Genomic DNA, 23,341 nt, shown 5'->3' on the forward strand with positions numbered 1-23,341 from the left:
CCAACTCAAAAAAAAAAAAAAAAAAGACAATATTAAATTTTTTTTTCCTGAGTCAAAAATCTCACTCTGTCACCCAGGCTGGAGTACAGTGGCACGCTCACGGCCACCACAGCCTCAATCTGCTGGGTTCTGACGATCCTTCCACCTCAGCCTTCCAAGTAGCTGGAATTACAGGCATGTGCCACTATGCCTAGTTAATTTTTTGATTGATTGTAGAAGCGAGGTCTTGCCAAGTTACCCAGGCTGGTCTTGAACCTCAGACAATCCTCTCGCCTCTGTCTCCCAAAGTGCTGGGATTACAGGCATGAGCCACTGTGCCCAGCTCAACAATATTAAATTAAAATCTAAAATGTTGGGACTTATCTTTTCATTTTTGAGCAGATTCTGACATATAATATCAAAAGTATGCTGATTTCCAGCCAGAATAAGTTAGAGTTTGTTGCCCAGGCTGGAGCACAATAGCGTGCTCCCGGCTACCACAGTCTCGAACTCCTGGGTTCAGGGGATACTTCCACCTCAGCCTCCCAAGCAGCTGGGCCCACAGGTGCCCAGCTAATTTTTAAAATTATTTTGTAAAGACAACGTCTCCCTGTGTTGCCCAGGCTGGTCTCAAAACTCCTGGGTTCAAGTAATAGTCTTGCCTTTGCCTCCAAAAGTGCAGGGATTACAGGTGTAAGCCACTGCATCCAGCCTCAAGCCACTACTTTTCACCTTTTTTAATGTTTTTTTTTTGAGTTGGAGTCTCACTCTGTAGCCCAGGCTAGAGTGCAGTGGCACACTCACGGTCACCCCAGCGTCAACCTGTTGGGCTCAAGTGAGCCTTCTGCCTCAGCCTTCCAAGTAGTCAGAACTATAGGAACACACTACCATGCCCGGCTAATTTTTTTTTTTAATTGTAGAGATGAGGTCTCACCAAGTTGCCCAGGCTGTTCTCGAACCCGTGGGCTCGGGCAATCCCCTCACCTCAGCCTCTCAAAGTGCTGGGATTACAGGCTTTAGTCACCGTGCTCGGCCCCCACTATTTTTCAATTAGAAGTTTTTCTTTTATGATATGAATTAATGAAGTTCTTTTCCCCTAAAATCATATGCATCCAACTAGTACAGGATAAATGGTCCCACCTGTGGAATTCTCAGAGGATTCTGTGGAATTTGAATCAGTGCCCATTTTGTCTTTCAAGGTCTGTTTAGCAAGAGTCTCGTCTCTACTGTCTTGTCCTTGGCCTTCTTCTTCTTCCTCCTCACCATCTGGGAACTCCCACTGAGACTCGCCCGACTGTTCGTTTACATAGAAATATCGTCTATGATCCCTAAATTACAAGAAAGAAAACACAGGTTTTAAAACCCATTCTCCTACAAAGACACTTCCACTTGGTCCTGTCCCAGGACAGCAGTCTGCTCTCACAGGGACGAACCTCTTCTTAATGGACTGCTATTCACAAAGGCAACAAAGAGCTTTGATCATAGAGGATGAAGAACCAAGGATAATTCAAAGCTATTTGCACTGCCAGCAGCTCTGTGAATACAGCCCCAAGCCCTCTCATTCCAACAGATGACTTAGAAAACATGTTTCTACTTTTTGTTTTTTGCCAATGCATAACAGGGTTTCAAGTTTCATTAATGAAGGGACTCAATCGCCTAGAACACTAATTTCCCTTCCAAAGAAGAGAACAACGAAGTTTGTGAAAGGTGACTCTTCCCCTCTTGGATCGTGGAATTCACATTTCATATTCTTGATATCAAACACAGTGAAAGCTAAAGAGAGGGAGAGGATCTGGGAGCTGAAAAATAAAAGAGCAAAGATTTCAAATAACGAAAAAAAAAATCAAGAAAAGCCAAATATATAAAGAAATGTTTTCATCTGACCTGCTGGCAGAGGATAGTAATCTTGTTCTTCATTCACATCTTCAGCCACGAAGTTTTCCTTAACTTCACCGAGGTTAATCAGGAGTAGTTGCTTCCAGAGGTCCTGTAAAGCGCACAGAGCTCTCGCATGCGCTTAACCCCCAAGCCCGCCCTACTCCGTGCAACACTCTGGAGAGTAAACACCAGCTTTGTCCATCTTGGGAAAAAATCCGTTACATGGAACACTTTAAACATTGCTTTTGTTTCTCCAATGTGTGACTGGCCAGACTGTGCGTACGGTGCTTTGCCTGCCCAGCACCGCTAACTGCAGCTGCTCTCAGTCTCCAGGCTGTCATGTCGTCAGGTGGTGGTGATCACAAATCATGTCTGAGATGTCAAAGGTGAAAGGTGAAAAGGGGAGAAGAGTGCGTACCTGTCCCAGTGGCAGGACCAGCCTTTAGGAGTGGCGTTTATTTCATACTGTTTTAGTTGTTCTGCTGCATCCTGAAGTTTTCGTTTAAGGTAGTTTCCATTAAGCGCCCCTTCTCGCCAGTCTGCAATTCGAGTCTGGAATCGACAGAGGAGCAAGTTCAAGACTTAGACTATGTCAGGACATAAGGTCTCTGCTCTAAGACTCTACTGCTATACTCTAGCAGAAAAGTAGGCCAGACAGGAAAGTAAAACCATCTTCATTCATAAGTGCACTACAGAGTTCTGAAAAATTAGATTGGCCCCCAGTGGATTTTTACACTGCCCACTCTCCAGTATCTGTGAAAATAGCAGTGGTTTTATCTTTCCTGTTAGGCTTACTAAGATTGGCTTCCCCAGTGATTTTACTTTCTACTGTATCTGGTAGATAGTTCATTTAGTTCAGTTATGTCAGTAATCAAAATTAAAGGTTCAGTTCTTTATCTTTTGAGGGGGTTAGAGTATCACTCCGTCGCTCAGTCTGAACTGCAGTGGCATGCTCACAGCAATCCCAGTGTCGACCTGCTGGGTTCTGATGATCCTTCCGCCTCAGCCTTCCACGTAGCCGGAACAACAGGTGTGCGCTACCATGCACAGCTAATCTTTTATTTATTGTAGAAACGAAGGCTTACCAAGTTGCCTGGGCTGGTCTCAAACCGGTGGACTCAGGTAATCTACTTGCCTCGGTCTCTCAAAGTGCTGGGATTACAGGCTGAGCTACTGAGCCTGGCCAAAGGTCCAGTTCTTAAGGAAATCAGTCAGCTTCCTAAAAGAGCTCCTTAACTAGTCATAACCTGCCATTTTTATAAAGTATGTAGGTAACAAATAGGATTCAGAATTTTTCTTTTTAAAAAGATTTACAAAGTTCTAATCCTTACAAAGCACCTTTGACATTATATTATATTCTCACATGACTGTTATAATACAATTTCAACTCACTAGATAAAAAAAGGTACATGCTTTGCTTTGGCTAATATATAGTTTTATGGTCGGGTTCAGTGTCTCCGCCTGTAATCCCGTGCTTTGGGAGGCCAAGGTGAATGAATTGCCTGAGCCCGTGGGTTCGAGACCTGCCTAGGCAACTTGGCGAGACCTCATCTCTACAATAAATCAAAAATCAGCTGGGCATGGTAGCACATGCCTATAATTCCGGCCACTTGGACGGCTGAGGCGGAAGGATTGCTGGACCCCAGCAGTCGAGGCTGCGGTGGCCAGGAGCAGCCACTGCACTCCAGTCTGAGTGACAGAGTGAGACTCCAACTCAAAAAAAATAAAAATAAAAAATATATAGTTTTATTTCCCGAGTTGGTGGTTGAAATATGCATCAAGGCTAAAACTTTAAATTTAGGCCAGGTGTGGTGGCTCACGCATGTAAACCCAGCACTTTGGGAAGTAGAGGTGAGAGGACCGCCTGAGCCCAGGGATTCAAGACTAGCCTGGGCAACCTGGTGAGACCTTGTCTCTACAATAAATAAAAAATATTAGCTGGGGGTGGTGGCACATGCCTATAGTCCCAGTTATTTGGAAGGTGGAGGCAGAAGGATCCTTCAGTCCAGCAGGTTGAGCATGCGGTGGCTGTAAAAGTGTGGCACTACACTCCAGCCTGGGCAGCCTGGGCAACAGAGTGAGACACAACAAACAAAAAACAATAGCTTTAAATTCAGGCTTAAAACAAGACAAACTTTTTGGTTTTTTTTTCTTTTTTGAGTTGCAGTCTCACTCTGTCACCCAAGTTGGAGTGCAGTGGCACGCTCATGGCCACCGCAGCCTCGACCTGCTGGGCTCAGATGACCTTTCTGCCTCAGTCTTCCAAGCAGCTGGAACTACAGGCACGTGCTACCACACCTGTTTAATTTTTTTATTTATTGTAGAGACGAGGTCTCGCCACATTGCCCAGGCAGGTCTCAAACCCCCAGGCTAAGGCAATCCTCTTGCCCTGACCTCCCAAAGTGCTGGAATTACAAGCTGAGCCACTGAGCTCAGCCGAGACAAACTTTTTAAACAAAATTTTCTGTAGAGATGAGGTCTTGCTATGTTGCTGAAATCACAGATTGAGATACTGTGCTGGCCAAAACAGAGTCTTAACACATACAGCATTTCATTCAAATACTGTTCATACCAAAAATGGCTAAATTACCTCGGTCTGTAAGAGCAGCACATGAAAGTTGGAGATGGATTGTCTATTTATGCCTAGGAATTCAAATTTACTTGTCAGGGTATTTGCCAGTTCTCCAATCTGAAACTACAAGGCAAGAAAGGAAATAAAAATAAAACAGAGTCACCATTATCTTTTGTATTATGTACAACCTTTCACTTATTGTTTCAGATAATAGAAATAAGAGTCTGCCTATGTACAGTCTTCCTGAAATGGCTATATCTAGTTATATCAAAGATAATATTCTAATTTATAGTGAAACAACTCATATAACACAGTAATAATGGCAAGTCTATAGCAACCAAATGCTTACCTACTCATACCATCTAATACAACATAGATTCTAACCCAAAATGGAATTCAACAGTTGCAAGTAAATCATAGTCTAAACAAGGTGAACTCAAGGAGAGTAGAATTAATGGTTGCCAGGGTCTGGAGAGAGTGGGAAATGGAGAGATGTTGGTCAAAGAACACACACTTCCAATTATAAAATGAGTAAGTTCTGGGGATCTAATGTATAACAAGGTGCCCACAGCTAACAATTCTGTACTGTATATACTTGAAATTTGTCAAGACAGTAGATCTTAAATGTTCTCAACACATGTATGCCCGACAACTATGAAGGGTAAGGTGGTATACAGTTTAATTAGCTGGTCTGTGATAATCATATCACAATATAACAAACCATCACATTGTTCACATAAGATGTATTTAATTTTTACTTGTCAATTATATCTCCAGAAAGCTGAAAAAAAAAACAGACTCTGAAGGATATAACTCCCACTATTGCCAAATTGCCATTTATCCATTAATTGCTTATACTAGCCATTCATTTAAATGTGAAACAAAATTATTTCTCCCCGTCCATTTTACATGGTTGTTCAGTAATCAGTGATCAGATACTCTTTCTTTTCCTTTTTTTTTTTTTTTTGAGTTGGAGTCTAGCTCTGTCGCCCAGACTGGAGTGCAGTGGCACGCTCCAGGCCACCACAGCCTCAACCTGCTGGGCTCCAGCAATCCTTCCGCCTCAGTCTTCCAAGTAGCTGGAACTACAGGCGCACGCTGCCACGCCCGGCTAATTTTTGATTTTTAATTGTAGAGATGAGGTCTCACCAAGTTGCCTAGGCGGGTCTCGAACCCGCGGGCTCAGGCAATCCACTCACCTCAGCCTCCCAAAGCGCGGGTTTATAGGCTGAGCCACCAAGCCCGGCTCAGATACTCTTTCAAGTCAAAAGAACATGCTAACTGGTTTTCCTAACAGACTGACCTTAACTAGCCAATACTTAACTTGGTCCAGCTGTCCCCATGAGATTAGGTTAAAAATGCAATTTGAACTAAATCTGCTTCTGTGTGAAGACAAGTATTTCTTGCAGGAATTAAATCCATAAGCTTTAGACTCTTTAGGATTCCCAAACTAGAGAAGCCAATATTCACAATCTTATTGCTTCTCAATGGAAGATTAACTTGAAAAAAGGTAGTTAAGCATTTATGATGGATTTTTAGAAATCTGTCAACATCAAGTCAGTCTTTTTTTTTTTTTTAGTTGGAGTCTCACTCTGTCGCCCAGACTGGAGTGCAATGGCACGCTCCCCGCTATTACAGCCTCAACCTGATGGACTCTGGCGATCCTATCACCTCAGCCTTCCAAGTAGCTGGAACTACAGGTGCGCACTACCATGCCCGGCTAATTTTTTGATTTATTGTAGAGATGAGGTCTCGCCAAATTGACCAGGCGAGTCTCGAACCCGCGGGCTCAGGCAATTCACTCACCTCGGCCTCCCAAGGCACAGGATTACAGGCTGAGCCACCGAGCCCGGCCAAGCCAGTCTCATAGTTAATTATTAGAGCCTTAAAAATGATCTTTTCGCCTTTTCACAAGATGGCGCCAAAGGCCAAGAAGGAAGCTCCTGGCACACGTCCTGCTCCTACCCCTCCTAAAGCTGAAGCCAAAGCAAAGGCATTGAAGGCCAAGAAAGCAGTGCTGAAAGGCGTCCACAGCCACAAAAAAAAAAGATCTGCATGTCACCCACTTTCCGGAGGCCCAAGACTCTGAGGCTCCGGAGGCAGCCCAAATATCCTGAAGAGTGCTCCCAGGAGAAACAAGCTTGACCATTATGCCATCATCTAGTTTCCCCTAACCACCGAGTCTGCCATGAAGAAAACAGAAGACAACAACACGCTCGTGTTCATCGTGGATGTTAAAGCCAACAAGCACCAGATAAAACAGGCTGTGAAGAAGCTTTATGACATTGATGTTGCCAAGGTCAACACCCTGATTAGGCCTGATGGAGAGAAGAAGGCATACGTTCGACTGGCTCCTGATTATGATGCTTTGGACGTTGCCAACAAAATTGGGATCATTTAAACAAGGTCCAGCTAGCTAATTCTAAATATATATCTTCTCACCATAAAAAAACAAACAAACAAAAAAAAAAGAGCTTTTCACATAACCAAATAAATAATTTAGGTTTGGAGACAGTCAAGATTACTTTTACAGCTTGCTAATAGAAAGTTTAATTATTGGTACTTTAAAGAGTATTTCGCAAATTGCATTAAATAATATACATACTTTCAAATCCTGTTCCTCTTCTGATTTTGGTACTGTTTGTACTTTGATTTTCTCTGGAGATTCTTCTACTTCCATCTCTTTGTCTGAATTCTCATCTATTTTTTCTGAATTTTCAGCACCAATTGCTGTAAAATAAAATGTGAAGATAGAATCCTATATATTTCTCTCTGCAGCAGAAGAAATATCTGAAAAAGGTTGCTAACTTTTTTTTTGGAGACAGGATCTCACTCTGCCACCCAGGCTGGAGTTAAGCAGCAAGATAATGGCTCACTGCAGCCTCCCGAGTTGCTGGGACTACACACCCAGCTAACGGTTCTATTTTTTGTATAGATGAGGTCTCACTATGTTGCTTAGGCTGGTCTCAATTTCTGGTCTCAAGTGACCATCCTGCCTCAGTTTCCCAAAGTGCTAAGACTGCAGGTGTAAGTCACCACGCCTGGCCTGCTTTCCTCACTTGTTAAAGCCCTTATAACTTGTCTTTGTTTGTTTTCTTCAAAATGAGGTCTCACTGTTGCCCAGGGTGGTCCTGAACTCCAGGGCTCCAGCAATTTTCCAGTCTCAGCCTCATCGAGTGATAGGATTATAGGAGTGAGCCACCACACCTGGCCAACCTACTGTCTTTATAAAGCCAAAAACTTCATCCTTTATAAACGCCTTTCTTAAAATATGTGTATAAATAAGTTTTGCTTTATTCTACCAGATTACCCTTAAGTGTCTGTTCTCCCTAGCTCCTTATCATCCCTCCTCAGAATACCACTGTTTCAATTACTTACAATAGCTAGATTATCAAACCAGGGATACATAAGGATTCTTTACCATGTTTGGGAGTTGGGGAAGGCACTCAAAATCAGAGCAGCATTAATTTTACACTACCTGACAAATTCCTGAACTGTTTAAGACCTACAGACAATCTATACTGAACTCAGTTATTCTAGCTGGGTGCTCACAGGTGCTGGCAGTGAGAATCCCCAAAACAGCATAGGTTTACCACCAACTTAATTATAAGATATGAACTCTCAGCTGGGCTCGGTGGCTCAGCCTGTAATCCTGAGCCTTTGGGAGGCTGAGGTGAGTGGATTGCCTGAGCCTGCGGGTTTGCGAACAGTCTGGGCAACTTGGCGAGACCTCATCTCTACAATAAATCAAAAAATTAGCCGGGCGTGGTAGCGCGTGCCTGTAGTTACAGCTACTTGGAAGGCTGAGCGAAAGGATCGCCGGAGCCCAGCAGGTCGAAGCTGCGGTGGCCGGAAGCGGCCACCGCATTCCAGTCTGGACAACAGAGTGAGACTCCAACTCAAAAAAAAAAAAAAAGATATGAACTCTCTAAGGCCAGGCATGGTGACTCAAGCCTATAATCCCAGTACTTTGGGAGGCCATGATGAAAGGATTGCCTGAGCCCACAGGTTTGCGAACAGTCTGGGCAACTTGGCAAGACCTCATCTCTACAACAGGAAAACCAAAAAATTAGCCGGGCGTAGTAGTGCATGTCTGTAGTTCCGGCTACTTGGAAGGCTGATGTGGAAGGATTGTCTGAACCCAGTGGGTCGACGCTGGGATGGCCGTGAATGTACCACTGCACTCCAGCCTGAGTGACAGAGTGGGACTCCAACTCAAAAGAAGAAATTTATTTTGTAGAGACCAGGTCTAGCTATGTTACCTAAGCTGGTGTTGAACTCCTGGGCTCAAGAAATTCTCCTACCTTGGCCTCCCTAAGTATAAAACAATTACTTTTCAGATATTTTATTATGTGAAAAAAGTTTATGCTGCCCAAAAGTCTATATGGTATCTTATCTATAGTATAATTTACATATGCACACATTAACAACTCCTACATACACAACTACAAATGTATATAGAGGAAAAGGTCTGGAAGGATATATGTATAGAACAGATTAAGAAAATGGACCAAGCTAGGCTCGGTGGCTCAGCCTGTAATCCCGCGCCTTTGGGAGGCTGAGGTGAGTGGATCACCTGAGCCTGCGGGTTCAAGACCCGCCTGGGCAACTTGGCGAGACCTCATCTCTACAATAAATCAAAAAAATCAGCGGGGCATGGTAGTATGTGCCTGTAATTCCGGCTACTCGGAAGGCTGCGGTGGCCGGGAGCAGCCACTGCACTCCAGTCTGGGCGACAGAGTGAGACTCCAACTCAAAAAAAAAAAAAAAATGGACCATGGAGTCTGTGTACGTCTCCCATCTGTAATCCTAGAATTTGGGAGGCTGAAGTGAGAGGATTGTCTGAGCCCAGGAGTTCGAGACCAGCCTGGGCAACATGGCAAGACCTCTTCCCCACCAAAAAAAAAAAAATTAGCTGGTTATAGTTGTGTGCACTGTAGTCCCAGCTACTTGGGAAGGTTGAGGTGGAAGGATCGGCCGAGCCCAGCAGGTTGAGGCTGCTGTAGCTATGACTGTGCCACTGCACTCCAGCCAAAGCAACAGTGAGACTTCAACTAAAAAACAAACAAAAAACAAACAAAAAAAAAACCCCACAGGGGTAGGGAATGAGAATAAGGAAAGATTAAATGGAAACTTTTAGGATTTTCCTTTATGTTCTTCTATACTGCTGATTGAAAACATTCAAACAGGATGTTTGATTTTGTTTTGTTTTTTTTAGAGACAGGTTTTCAAACTCCTAGGCTTGAACGATCCTCCCACAGGAGACCCCCATGCCAACAACCTGTATATTTTCTAACCATGACCTATAAAAAAGCGTATTCTGCTAGGTGTACTCAAATAAGGTTTGGTGTTCAAATCTTACTGCTAACTTTCTACTACAGAATTAGGGTCAAATGGAGATTAAAATATTAGCTTTGTTCATAATTCTCTGGCAATAGATTGAAAAAAGCCTCTAAGACTCTTTCTCTTCTACTAGAGGTAGAACAGGAAATGGCAGGAATGAAAGGAAGCTTCCTTCCCAGCAATGCCCCAAAAGGTATGTGTGCTCGTCCTCTTTTTGCTGAAGAGGAATCACAAAGAGAAAGAAGGGTTTCCTTCCCCTCTAAATCGCTCAACTCTAAAGTTTAAGGTGAAACACAAATTACCAGTTTCTCCATTTTCTGGAGTATCTCGTCCAGTTTTGCTAGAACTCCGGCTGGTAGATTCTGGACTGGTAGCTCGAACAAACATCTTCCATTTTCCTCTCTTAGACATAAGTCGACGCATTCCATCTTGAGATGCTGGCTGGCTGACATCAGAACGTGGACTAGACCCTGACACACTACCATCTCCTTCCTCTAAGGCTCTCAATTCTGCCTACAAAAAACATGACAAGAAAGTGTCACTAACTGCTTGACAACATAATTCAGCATTTCTAAGTAGAAAGAATAGACATGACTTGTTCTTGGAATTTAAAACCTCTAAAAACAGGAATCATTTCTTAATGCATTTTTTTCCATGAGAACTGAGCATTATGCTCCATATTCTACTGGCACTCATTAAATGTGTATTCATGATTACAGTAATGAATACTGATACCTTCTAGAGATCCACAAATATATAAATTTTTCAGTATGTATACCCAACCAAAAAAGCTTAATTTAGCTAATCTTCCATAGCTTAAAATTCTTCAAATAGGGAAAAGCTTCAAGGAGATATTACCATTATAACACCTGTGAAGATTTTGCTCAACATGAGGACCTTTTAAGGCAGCAGAAGAACCTTGTTCTATAAAAAAAAGGCAAAGTTTCCTGTGGACTACCTTTTTAAAAAAAAGACACATGAAATTATAGGCTCCTTTTAATTCTACTGTTATCTTGCAAGGTCCATTTAATCATCCAGACAATGCTATGGCTGATCTCTGGGAATAAACTTGAACCTTAACTGCTGGGTTAAAAACAGAGTTACCACATCATTCATTTACAATGCTCATTTACAAAGCTAAATCAAAGTTTCATTACGCACTGTATCTACCCTTAAATCAGAACAATGTCAAGTCTTTATGGGTTGTCAACCACCAAAAGTATCACCAAAAAACAACTCTGTAGTACAAGTTTTTACTGCAGAAGCTTAAACATACCACGATGATGAGATAAGAAAAACAAAATCCAAATAATGACTGTAAGTCAAATACAATGATCTCTGTGTACAACAGTACTGAAGTAAAAATGCACTTCCTCTAAACCTTAAAAAGCTTACTTTTTTCCTTTCCAAAACTAACTCCAGCTCAAGGGTATCTTGTTCTTCTTCCTCCTCACTCTCTCCAGATTGGACAACACTGCAAAGATCTTCCTGAGAAGGGTCTTCTATACTGTCCAACATAATCTCCTGTGGTTTTACTATTGTTGCTGCTTCTTCTATTGTTGTACTTGTTTCTTTCACTTCTGAAACCGGCTCTTCTTTACAAATTACTTTTCTTCTCCATCTCTCTTCTTCCTCTTTTATTCCCTCAGGCAATAAAGGAGCAAGTAGTGATGCTGCCACCCCTTTCTTCTCCTCCTCACTATTTGAAAGAGCCTGAATTCCTTCATTTACTTCCTATAAAAAAATAAAATACTTTAGTTTCATTTTATTCCTTCTTTTTTAGGTACTAAAATGTTTATTAAAGGAACATGAAATTGGGGAGGGGAGCATGGGGTCTCACTTATTCTTTTTTTTATTTATTTTATTTTATTTTATTTGAGTTGGAGTCTCACTCTGTCGCCCAGACTGGAGTGCAGTGGCCGCTTCCGGCCACCGCAGCCTCGACCTACTGGGCTCCAGCGATTCTTCCACCTCAGCCTTCCAAGTAGTTGGAACTACAGGCACGCATTACCATGCCCGGCTAATTTTTTTGATTTATTGTAGAGATGAGGTCTTGCCAAGTTGCCCAGGCAGGTCTCGAACCCGCAGGCTCAGGCAATCCACTCACCTCAGCCTCCCAAAGGCGTGGGATTACAGGCTGAGCCACTGAGCCCGGCTCTCACTTTATTCTTAAAGAAAGTTCATCTGCACATACATTAAATTGTTCATATTAAATGTTTACAGTCATTCAGTGGATACTTTTGTGTGTGCGTGTAAGAGTTGGAGTCTCACTCTGTCACCCAGGCTGGAGGGCACACTCACAGCCACCCCAGCATCGACCTACTAGGCTCCAACGATCCTTATACTCCAGCCTTCCAAGTAGCCAGAACTATAGGCACGCACGGCTAATTTTTGATTTATTGTAGATACAAGGTCTTGCCAAGTTGCCTGGGCTAGCCTCGAACCTGTGGGCTTAGGCAATCCATTCATTTCAGCCTCCCAAAGTGCTGGGGTTACAGATTGAACTACCAAGTTCGGCTTTGGATACTTTTCTGAGTCAGGTCTCACTCAGTTGCCCACATTGGAGTGCAGTGGAACGATTACAGTTCACCAGAGCCTTGACCTCCTGGGTTCAGGCAATCCTTCCGCTGTGGTCTCCCAAGTAGCTGGGATGGCTTGAGCAATCCTCCCACCTCCCAGTGTGCTGGAACTACAGACCGTGAGCCAACACTAGATACTCTTAAAACCTACTTACCTTCAGCAGACGAGAGTATATTTTCACCTATATAAAAATACCTGGGGGTGTCAAAAAATTTATACATATTTTAAGAGCTGTTATCTATGTATTGCTTTTAGTTCGCTGTAATTAGAAATGTCTGAGCCGGGCTCGGTGGCTCAGCCTGTAATCCCACGCCTTTGGGAGGCTGAGGTGAGTGGATTGCCTGAGCCTGTGGGTTCGAGACCCGCCTGGGCAGCGAGACCTCATCTCTACAATAAATTAAAAAATCAGCCGGGCGTGGTAGCGCATGCCTGTAATTCCAGCTACTTGGAAGGCTGAGGCGGAAGGATTGCTGGAGCCCAGCAAGTCGAGGCTGTGGTGGCTGGGAGCGGCCACTGCACTCCAGTCTGGGTGACAGAATGAGACTCCAACTCAGAAAAAAAAAAAAGAAATGTCTAGACGCTGATGGTAACCACTTTAAGCACCTCTCGCAACTGTAGAAGTAAAACATGACTTGTATTCATCTTTTGTTATCAGTATATATTGAGTATTACAACTTTAATAGTTTTTTTTCCTCTCTTAAAATGTGCATACGTTTTTTTTGGCACCCTCTGTAAAACGGAACATTGTTACTTTAGAAAAGCAGTGGTTGTAGTGGAACTTAGTTCTGTGTGGGAGTTAAATATATCCTCTCCACTGTTCTGAGGATGTCAAATGGCAGACTAGTAGTGCTAAGCAGAAGGATATTTAAATAAGATCAGTATTTTTTCACCTCAACACATAACTGGATAAATCTTCATTTTTTCCTGTATGATGAAAAAATTTCGCAGGTATGCTCCGAAGGCGATTCAGAGAAAGGTGAAATACCCTTAACATGAAATGTGTGATTGATTATGTTTAAATTACCTACCAGGATAGTATTTGTCCTATAGAGATTAACTGATTTTTTTTTAAAGCAGGACTTATCGGGAGAACAGAAAAGCTCCCAGAGTGGGAGGGGACCTGAAGGGATTGCCCGATAAACTCATTTTAAAAACACTTCTAGTTCCAAGTATTTCAGATAACAGATACTCAACCTGTAGTTATTTATAATCTGTAAGGTAGTAGACCTTTTTATTTTTAAAAAAACCTTATGTGGAATCTCAATAACAGAGTGATTCTGCATGAAGTGGAAATAGGGACCAGGAACCCTGCCTGGATGGCTGCTCCTGTGTCCTTCACAATGATCTCTGTGGTATTCTAAAGCTCTGAAAGAACGACTGAACTAGGTAACTGCTATAAATGCTATATAATAGCTGCAAATGGTGACTCACAACTGTTATCACAGCACTTTGGGATATGGAGGTGAGAAGATTGCCTGAGCCCGGGGGTTCGAGATGAGCCTGGGCAACTTGGCAAGACCTCATCTCTAAAATAAACAAAAGGCCGGGCTCGGTGGCTCAGCCTGTAATCCCGCGCCTTTGGGAGGCTGAGGTGAGTGGATTGCCTGAGCCCGCGGGTTCGAGACCCGCCTGGGCAGCGAGACCTCATCTCTACAATAAATCAAAAAATCAGCCGGGCGTGGTAGCGCATGCCTGTAATTCCGGCTACTTGGAAGGCTGAGGCGGAAGGATCGCCAGAGCCCAGCAGGTCGAGGCTGCGGTGGCCGGAAGCGGCCACTGCACTCCAGTCTGGGTGACAGAGTGAGACTTCCACTCAAAAAAATAAAATAAAATAAAATAAAATAAACAAAAAAATTTTGATGGTCATGGTGGTGCATGCCTGTGGTTCCAGCTACTTGGTAGGATTGCCTGGGCCCAGCAGGTCAAGGCTGCGGTGGCCTTGAGTGTGCCACTGCACTCCAGCCTGAGTGACAGAGTGAGACGCCAACTCAAAAACAAAACACAAAACAAAACAAAACACTCCCAAACAAAAAAAATAAATGCTATGTAATACACAGAAATAGATTAAGTAAAACTTGGTGAAACTATTCATTCTAAATCACATCTATATATAAAATATTAATAGAAGGTTTCTGTACCTGTGCTCAAAGTTAACATTCAAGTTTATTAGATTTGAAAGTAAACAAATGAGGTAAGTTGCAACACTGACCTTTTTAACCTCTCGCTTGGCAATGACTGGTCCACTTTTACTACTGGAAACTGAAATGGTTTTCTCCTTAGCATATATATCCGTATTTACTACAAAAGTAGCTTCAGCACCTGGGACAGAACTTAAAAATATATACATACTTAGCAAGGGAAATACAAGAAAAATACTATTAGCAAAAAAATCACCCTGATTTCCCCCCCAGGTAATTTCTTTCCAAGTTGATTCTCACCTGGGCTGGTAATGTTGCAATCCCTGCACCTGGGTTGCAAGATATTGGGGTAACTCCCAAGTCACTTCATTTGTTTGTGTGTTCCAATAATAATAGCATCCTGTGTTCTCATCCCATACTTCTTGCCAATCTCCCATCTCAATTCCAACTAGAAGAAAATAAAACACATTTTAAGTACAAATTCCTCCAACAGTTCTGGCTTACATCTCAAGTCAGTTCTAAACCCACACAGTTTCTCAAACAGCACTATTAACATTTGGGTTGACAGATCTTTTATTTTTTTTTGAGTTGGAGTCTCACTCTGTTGCCCAGACTGGAGTGCAGTGCCGCTCCCGGCCACCACAGCCTCCACCTGCTGCGCTCTGGTGATCCTCCCACCTCAGCCTTCCGAGTAGCTGGAACTACAGGCGTGCACTACCACGCCCAGCTAATTTTTTGATTTATTGTAGAGATGAGGTCTTGCCAAGTTGCCCGGGCAGGTCTTGAACCCGCGGGCTCAGGCAATCCACTCACCTCGGCCTCTCAAAGCGCTGGGATTACAGGCTGAGCCATCAAGCCCGGCCTGGGCTGACAGATCTTTATTGTGGAGGACAGTCCTACAGAGGGTCTTTAGCAGCACCTCTGGGTAGCATTCACTGGATGCAGTTAACACTTCCAACTATCCCTACCTCCTGTTTTGTGACAACCAAAAATATGTATAGACATTGCCAAATATTGCCTGGGGGTCCCACATTCCAGTTGAGAACCACTGGTCTAACATGAAGAATTATTTCCTCAATAAACACTTAGCGTCATCTTTCCACACGTGGTTTAAAAAAAGATGTTTGTTACTTCAAAAATGTATTCTGAACCCTGAGATACTTTTTAAAACAATGGCTTTTATTATTCACTTGGCATAAGCAGCTACTGGTTAAAAATGCAAGCTACTGGGGGGGAAGGGGGAAAAGTTAAAAAGATAATAAAAGTGTAAGCTATTACTTTTCAAAAGAGAAATATTGTGTCCCATAAGTTTTCAGAGATCACCATTCTACCCGCCTTCTTCCAAATATCGTATTTGAAGGACAGAAACCTTAAGCCTGGGGCTAGAGCATCTGGTTTTCACCTTTAAATGCCAGTATCTAGATGGACTGCCCTTCAGATTTCCTTAAAAAAAAAATCAAAGGATCGGCCAGATGCGGTGGCTCAAGCCTGTAATCCCAGCACTTTGGGAGGCCGAGGCGAGAGGACTGCCTGAACCCAGGGGTTCGAGACTAGCCCAGGCAACTTGACAAGACCTCATCTCTACAATATATCAAAAAATCAGCCGGGCATGGTAGCACACGCCTGTAGTTCTGGCTACTTGGAAGGCTGAGGCAAAAGGATTGCCTGAACCTAGTGAGATGATACTGGGGTGGCCGTTGAGCCACTGCACTCCAGCCTGGGCAACAGAGTGAGACTCTGACTCAAACAAAAAAGGAAAAAATTAAAGGATCAATTGTACCTCCTGCCAGTGAACACTGAGTATCATACTGCCACCCTGATGCTTGGGTTGAGTCGGTTCCATTTGAAGTAGTGGAAGAAAGGGCAGAAGCTGATGCTTCCTTTGGCTCTGGTCGAGGTGGAGTTGGAGGTGGAGCAGAAGCTCCCACAGGAGCTGCAGGCTGAGGAGCTGTTATGGCATCAATCTCCTTCAGAATGAAAAGTCAATAAATGCATTAATTATACAAAAACCAGAAACTTAAAAAAAACCAATATGCCTATTCTCAGCTTCTCAAATCAAGATTCTCATCTTCCAATTACACAAGCTCCCCAAACCCTTGAACTTCTCCTTTCTTCTTAAAAGCTTCATGAGAAAAGGAGAAATGGGAAGAAAAGGAGGGAGGGGGAGAAGACAGGGGAAGATACAGACATGTACGCTGACCACTTGAGATCCAGATCCCAAGTGGCTTCAGTAACTACAAACCAAAACAAAAGTCCTACTAACCGCTAGGAAGTTGGCCAATGTACTATCGATATCATTTGACTGATTTCCATTTGCCTCTTTGGATTGTGGCGGTTTTTCGGAAATGTCACTCTCATCATCATCACTGTCAGCGTAAGCACCAAGTAAGCACAGACCGCCTAGAAACGAAAAAGAAAAGATTAGCGGCAACAATGCCAACAAGTCCTAGAAGTAAGAGAAAGTATGACATGTTTTTCTAGTCAGAGTTTTTTACATTCACTTCATTTACAGGCTACAAGACAACTTCAAAATTAATAAACACTAGACTACCACAGAGACATAAATCATATTATACACCTAGAGCTACTAAAACCACTCTGTGAGCAGGGAACAGTGGCATACGCACATAATTCCAGCTACTCGGGAGGCTCTAAGGCAGGAGGACTGCTTGAGCCCAGGAGTTCAAGACCAGTCTGAACTCATTCTCTATCCAGAACCCCCCAAAAAAAACAAGAAGAAAAAGGAAAAAGACAAGAAGATTGAAAAAAATCAATCTGCACAGCTACTTGACACCCTTCCCAAAATATACAATTATTCAACCTCACTCTCTCTCTCTTTTTTTGAGTTGGAGTTCACTCTGTTGCCCAGGCTGGAATGTGATGGCACACTCACAGCCACAACAGCCTTGACCTGCTGGGCTCAGGCATGTTCCACCACACCCAGATAATTTTTTCAATTATTGTAGAGACAAGGTCTCACCATGTTGCATGGGCTAGACTCAAACCCGTGGGCTCAGGCAATCAATCCACTTGACTCCCAAAGTGCTGGGATTATAGGCATGAGCCACTGCGTCCGGCTTCTCTTTCAAAATAGCACACATCATTTTAGAATCTGGTAATTAAAGTGTTCACCTCAAACAACTAAGCTGACTAGGTGTAGCAATTGAAACAAAGATTTTCCAAAGTTAAAAACAAAGTTATAACTAATAATCATTTCTCAAACAGAAAGTGACATGAATTAAAATGGGAGTCAAGGCCGGGCTCGGTGGTTCAGTCTGTAATCCCGGGCTTTGGGAGGCCGAGGTGAGTGGGTTGCCTGCGCCCACGGGTTCGAGACCCGTCTGGGCAACTTGGCGAGACCTCATCTCTACAATAAATCAAAAATCAGCCGGGCGTGGTAGCACATGCCTGTAGTTCTGGCTACTTGGAAGGCTGAGGCGGAAAGATCGTCGGAGCCCAGCAGGTCGAGGCTGCGGTGGCCATGAGCATGCCACCGCACTCCAGTCTGGGTGACAGAGTGAGACTCCAACTCAGAAATAAATAAATAAAATGGGAGTCAAAATGGTTAGAACCAATTACAATCGTCTTCCCCAAATTCAAATGGTATCAGGTGTGACCTCTATAATGCTGCTATCCCATTTCCTATTGGGTCCCGTTTCTACTCTGTTGTTACAATTAAGTGAGCATATACCCTCCCCTCTCTCTATATAAATTTATTATAAATACATGAAATGTTTAATTACAGCTAGACCTCTCCATCTACTAATTAGATTAAAATTCACAGGGCCTAGCATAGTCTATGTTCTCAATAAAAATGTGGCAAATGGACAGATTTATCAGGAAGTGAAATTTAGTTTTCTGTGTCATACATTCCATAAATGAACTCAGGACCTCACCTGTAAATACAAATTGTTCCAGAAATCATAGACAAGCTCACAGTCAATGCTTTAGTCATGTAATTAATTCTTGCCTTCACTTTGTTTTTAGTAAGTTCTTATACAAAATATTAATTTCCAAATTTTTTTTTTTTTAGACACAGAATCTTGCCCTATCACCCAGTTATAGCTCACTGCAGCCTCACACTGACATCAAATGATCCTCCCAGTTCAGCCTCGCACTTATCTAGGACTACAGGTGTATGTAACCACACCTGGCTAATGTTTTAAATTTTTTGTTGAGGGGATCTTGCTGTGTTACCCAGACTGGTCTCAAACTACTGGGCTCAAGCCATCTGCCTGCCTCAGCCTCCCAAAGTGCTGGGATTACAGCATCAGCTACCAAAACCAGACCACAAATACATGCTAAAAATCAATTTTTGGCCAGGCTTGGTGGCTCAGTCTGTAATCCCAGCACTTTGGGAGGACAAGGCGAGTGAATTGTCTGAGCCTGTGGGTTTGAGACCAGCCCAGGCAACTTGGCGAGACTTTGTCTCTACAATAAAAAATGAACCGGGTGTGGTAGTGTGTGCCTGTAGTTATGGCTACTTGGAAGGCTGAGGCGAAAGGATCGCTGGAGTCCACATGTCAGTGCTGGGGTGGAGGTGAACATGTCACTGCACTCCATTCAGCCTGGGTGATGGAGTGAGACTCCAACTCAAAACAAACAAACAAAAAACCCATTTTTCAGCCTGGGCAATCCAGTGAGACCTCATCTCTACAAAAAAATATAAAAAATAAACCAGTCAGCCGGACTCGGTGGCTCAGCCTGTAATCCCAGTGCTTTGGGAGGCTGAGGTGAGTGGATTGCCTGAGCATGCGGGTTCCAGACCCACCTGGGCAACTTGGCGAGACCTCATCTCTACAATAAATCAAAAACTAGCCAGGCGTGGTAGCGCGCGCCTGTAGTTCCAGCTACTCGGAAGGCTGAGGTGGAAGGATCGCCAGAGCCCAGCAGGTCAAGGCTGCAGTGGCTGGGAGCAGCCACTGCACTCTAGTCTGGGCGACAAAGTGAGACTCCAACTCAAAAAAAAAAAACTTGAGAAAGCAACATTATTTTTCAGGCCATGGTCTTTAGCAGCCTTTTTTTGTTAGGAGTGGTCTCCCCTCAAACTTCAATGTGCTCAACTTTGAGGGACTGTGTCATATAATTTACTAACTACATCAGACAGTAAATTATTTCTTAGGCCTACACCTGTTATACACCTGTTACGGTTTGAATGTGGCCCCTAGAAAGCATGTTTTGGAAACTGAATCCCCAATGTAACGTGTTGTGTGATAAGGCCTAATGGAAAATGTTTAGTCACAAGGGAACATTCAAACTACAGCAGCAATGAAGGAATTTCTTTGAGAAACATTTAAATTCCACACATCTTACACAAGTCTTAGAAGGCTCAAACGAAATAATATATCTATTTTACATATTCCTGAAATTTCTTTCACAACTGAATTTTAGCTTTTCTATTCTACACTGGGTTTCTTTTTGAATTGGAGTCTCACTGTCACCCAGAGTGTAGTGGCACAATCATGGCTACTGCAGCCTCGACCTACTGGGCTTAGGTGAACCTTATGCCTCAGCCTTCCAAGTAGCTGGGACTATAGGCACACGCCATCATGCTCAGCTAATGTTTTGATTATTGTAGAGACAAGGTCTCACCATGTTGCCCAGATGGTCTCAAACTCCTGGATACAGGCAATCCTCTCGTCTTGGCCTCCAAAAGCGCTAGGATTATAGGCATGAGTCACTAAGCCTGGCCAAGTATCTTTTTTTAAAGTGGCAAATGGTGGGAAGGAAAGAATAAATATCTATCATTTTAGGTACCAAATAGTAAAAAAGTATTCCAAGCTGAATAGAATAAAATTACAACCAACTATAGAGTATTTAATATCAAAATATACTTTAATCTTTCAAGGTAATGTAAAGAGTAAAGAAAATTAACATCCTTGGCACTTACTATGACAGAACTGTATACACATTATTCAAATTAATCCTCAAAATAATTCAGGGCTAAAAAAATCCATTTTACAAAGGAACCCAAGCTTGTCTACAAAACCACAATTGTAACTACAGTATTCCTTTGTGCTGAAAAATACCTAAGAGCAACTTTCAGGTCCACAAATATATGTTAGGTACCAATCAAGAGAAGGTGTTAGAAAAGAAGCAAATAAGCAAGCATAGTTGGCATACTGAAGAATACCAAGTTATTGGGAGAGCCAATAAACTAGTTACAAAATAGTATTAGAAGAAAAAGGACAAGGTATTTTGGGTAGAGAAAAAGCAACAAATTTTGCATTTGATAAAGTACTGTGTATCAACAAGCCCTCACAAAAAGGAAAAACAATGTTTTTTTTTTTTGAGACAGGGTTTCACTATGTTGTCCAGACTGGAGTGCAGTGAGTGGCACAATCTCAGCTCACCAGTCTCCAACTTCTGGATTTGAGTAATCCTCCTGCCTCAGCCTCCTGAATAGCTGGGGCTACAGGTGTACACAACCACACCTAGCTAACTTTTTTATTTTTTGTAGAGTCAAGGTCTCACTATGTTGCCTAGGCTGGTCTTGAACTCCTGGGCTCAAGTGATTCTCCCACCTCAGCCTACCAAAGTGCTGGGATTTTCAACAGGATAGTTACCACACCAGTATCTTCATACGTTAAAAGAACACAAGTTTACAAGTCAGCAACACTGACATATTCAACAAAACATTCTATATACAAACCCAATTTGAACTTAAAGAAAGGTACTCTAAAATTTATATTTATTTTTTTTGAGTTGGAGTCTCACTCAGTCACCCAGACTGGAGTGCAGTGGCCGTTCCCGGCCACCGCAGCCTCGCCTGCTGGGCTCTGGCGATCCTTCTGCCTCAGCCTTCGGAGTAGCCAGAATTACAGGCATGCGCTACCACGCCCGGCTGATTTTTTGATTTTATTGTAGAGATGAGGTCTCACTGCCCAGGCAGGTCTTGAACCCGCGGGCTTAGGCAATCCACTCACGGCAGCCTTCCAAAGGCACAGGATTACAGGCTGAGCCACCGAGCCCGGCTCTAAAATATATTTTTTTAATTTATTTATTTTTGAGTTGGAGTCTCTGTTGCCCAGACTGGAGTGCAGTGGCCGCTCCCGGTCACTGCAGCCTTGACCTGCTGGGCTCTGGCGATCCTTCCGCCTCAGCCTTCCGAGTAGCCGGAATTACAGGCGAGCACTACCACACCCAGTTGATTTTTTGATTTATTGTAGATATGCGGTCTCGCTGTCCAGGCAGGTCTTGAACCTGCGGGCTCAGGCATTCCACTCACCTCAGCCTCCCAAAGGCGCAAGATTACAGGCTGCGCCACCGAGCCCGGCAATATATTTTAAAAACAAAACTGTACCTGTTGCTTTAACAGCCGTAGGTCTGGTGGTCATGACTGGTTTTGGAGGATTGGCAACAACTCTGGGAACCTCCACCACCACTTCCTGTTCATCTGAATGTAAAAAAAACAAAGAAAACTGCAGTTAGACTGTGGATAAGAGACAATGCTAGAGATGACAAATCAATTTATTATTATTATTTTTTTAATCTTTAAGTCTCACTCTGTCGCCCAGCCTGGAGTGCAGTGACACGCTCCTGGTCCACTACATGTAGCCTCAACCTGCTGGGCTCAGGCTCTTCCACCTCAGTCTTCCAAGTAGCTGGAACCACAGGCATGAGCCACCACACCCAGCTAATTTTTCTGATTTATTGTAGAGATGCGAAAGTCTTGCCAAGTGGCCCAGGTCTGTCTCAAAACCCTGGGCTCAGGCAATCCTCTGGCCTCAGCCTCCCGAAATTCAAGAATCAACAGGCGTGAGCCACCATACCCAGCTAACAATCAACTTTTGACTCGACCTTTCAGGTCTGGGTTTTATCCATTTCAAAACAGGGTGCTTACAGACCCAAATATTTAGAAGTGAGTAAACGAGCAGAGCTAGAATCTTCCATCTGCCTGGTGACTTCAACATCAAGAGGAGCATCTAAATCCTCTCCTTTTTTGAGCCGGAGTCACCGTGTTGCCCAGGCCCCCGCAGCCTCGACCTGCCGGGCTCCGGCGATCCTTCGGCCTCAGCCTTCCAGGTGGCCGGAACCACAGGAGCGCGCCACCACACCCGGCTAATGTTTTGGTTTATTGTAGAGACCAGGTCTCGCGCGGTTGCCCAGACGTGTCTCCAGCCCCTGAGCTCAGAGAGTCCTCTCGCCTCCGCCGCCCAAAGTGCTGGGATTAGAGGCCCGAGCCACCGGGCCCAAGCGATTCGCTGTCTTAACCCCTGAAGGGGCCTGGCCCAGAAGCAGCGTGGTCCTCGCTCTTGGCGCCACGAGCTTCCCTTCCCCAGGAGCCTTTGGGATGCCCGTCAGCCTGGGGACACTCACGCTCTGCCGACACAAGAGCCTGTTCCCTTCTACACAGGCCCCATCGCAGCTCCGACAAACACGCCCGAAGGCAGATGACGCGCACACGGAGACCCAGACCCAGAGCCGACCCGGGCGTGGAGGCTGCGGGCGCCTGGGCCGCGGTGGCACTTCTTTCTCTTGTCTTCTTTTTTTCCTTTCCGAGTGCGAGTCTCACTCCTGCCGCCCCGGCTGGAGTGTGGTGGCACGCTCACGGCCACGGCAGCCTCGACCTGCGGGGCTCCGGCGATCCTTCCGCCTCAACCTTCCAAGGCGCTGGAACCACAAGCGCGCGCCACCACGCCCGGCTCGTTTTTTTTTTTTAACCTATTGTCGAGGCGAGGTCTCGCCAGGTTGCCGGGCTGGTCTCGAAGCCGTGGGCTCGGGCAGGTCTCTGGCCTCCGCCTCGCAAAGTGCTGGGAAGACGGGCGGAGCCACCGCGCCGTTCCGACGTCCCCGGGGCAGCCCCGACCCCAGAGATGGCGCCCGGGGTGGGCCCCCGCCGAACGCGCGC

At 44.1% G+C, this 23,341-nt stretch overlaps 1 protein-coding gene and 1 pseudogene across 2 annotated transcripts in view; one reads left to right on the forward strand and one right to left on the reverse strand.

Moving 5' to 3' along the window:
- Positions 1 to 1,048: 1,048 nt before the first annotated feature.
- LOC103273433 (formin-binding protein 4) overlaps positions 1,049 to 23,341 on the reverse strand; it is a 22,938-nt gene continuing 645 nt past the window's right edge. For both annotated transcript variants that reach the window (XM_021718957.1, XM_021718956.1), the window contains exons 2-12: positions 21,794 to 21,886; positions 16,754 to 16,890; positions 16,271 to 16,457; positions 14,791 to 14,938; positions 14,562 to 14,682; positions 11,168 to 11,506; positions 10,075 to 10,285; positions 7,035 to 7,159; positions 4,448 to 4,552; positions 2,276 to 2,409; positions 1,049 to 1,307 (exon numbers count right to left, since the gene is read on the reverse strand). In XM_021718957.1, coding sequence (XP_021574632.1) covers positions 1,082 to 1,307; positions 2,276 to 2,409; positions 4,448 to 4,552; positions 7,035 to 7,159; positions 10,075 to 10,285; positions 11,168 to 11,506; positions 14,562 to 14,682; positions 14,791 to 14,938; positions 16,271 to 16,457; positions 16,754 to 16,890; positions 21,794 to 21,886 — 1,826 coding nt within the window. In that variant the 3' untranslated portion in view covers positions 1,049 to 1,081. The remainder of the gene's footprint in view (positions 1,308 to 2,275; positions 2,410 to 4,447; positions 4,553 to 7,034; positions 7,160 to 10,074; positions 10,286 to 11,167; positions 11,507 to 14,561; positions 14,683 to 14,790; positions 14,939 to 16,270; positions 16,458 to 16,753; positions 16,891 to 21,793; positions 21,887 to 23,341) is intronic.
- On the forward strand, positions 6,345 to 6,830 carry LOC103273432 (annotated as a pseudogene).

The sequence above is a fragment of the Carlito syrichta genome, unplaced genomic scaffold (assembly GCF_000164805.1).
Source record: "Carlito syrichta isolate Samal-C Ts95f unplaced genomic scaffold, Tarsius_syrichta-2.0.1 Scaffold314045, whole genome shotgun sequence".
In the NCBI taxonomy this organism is placed as follows: Eukaryota; Metazoa; Chordata; class Mammalia; order Primates; family Tarsiidae; genus Carlito; species Carlito syrichta.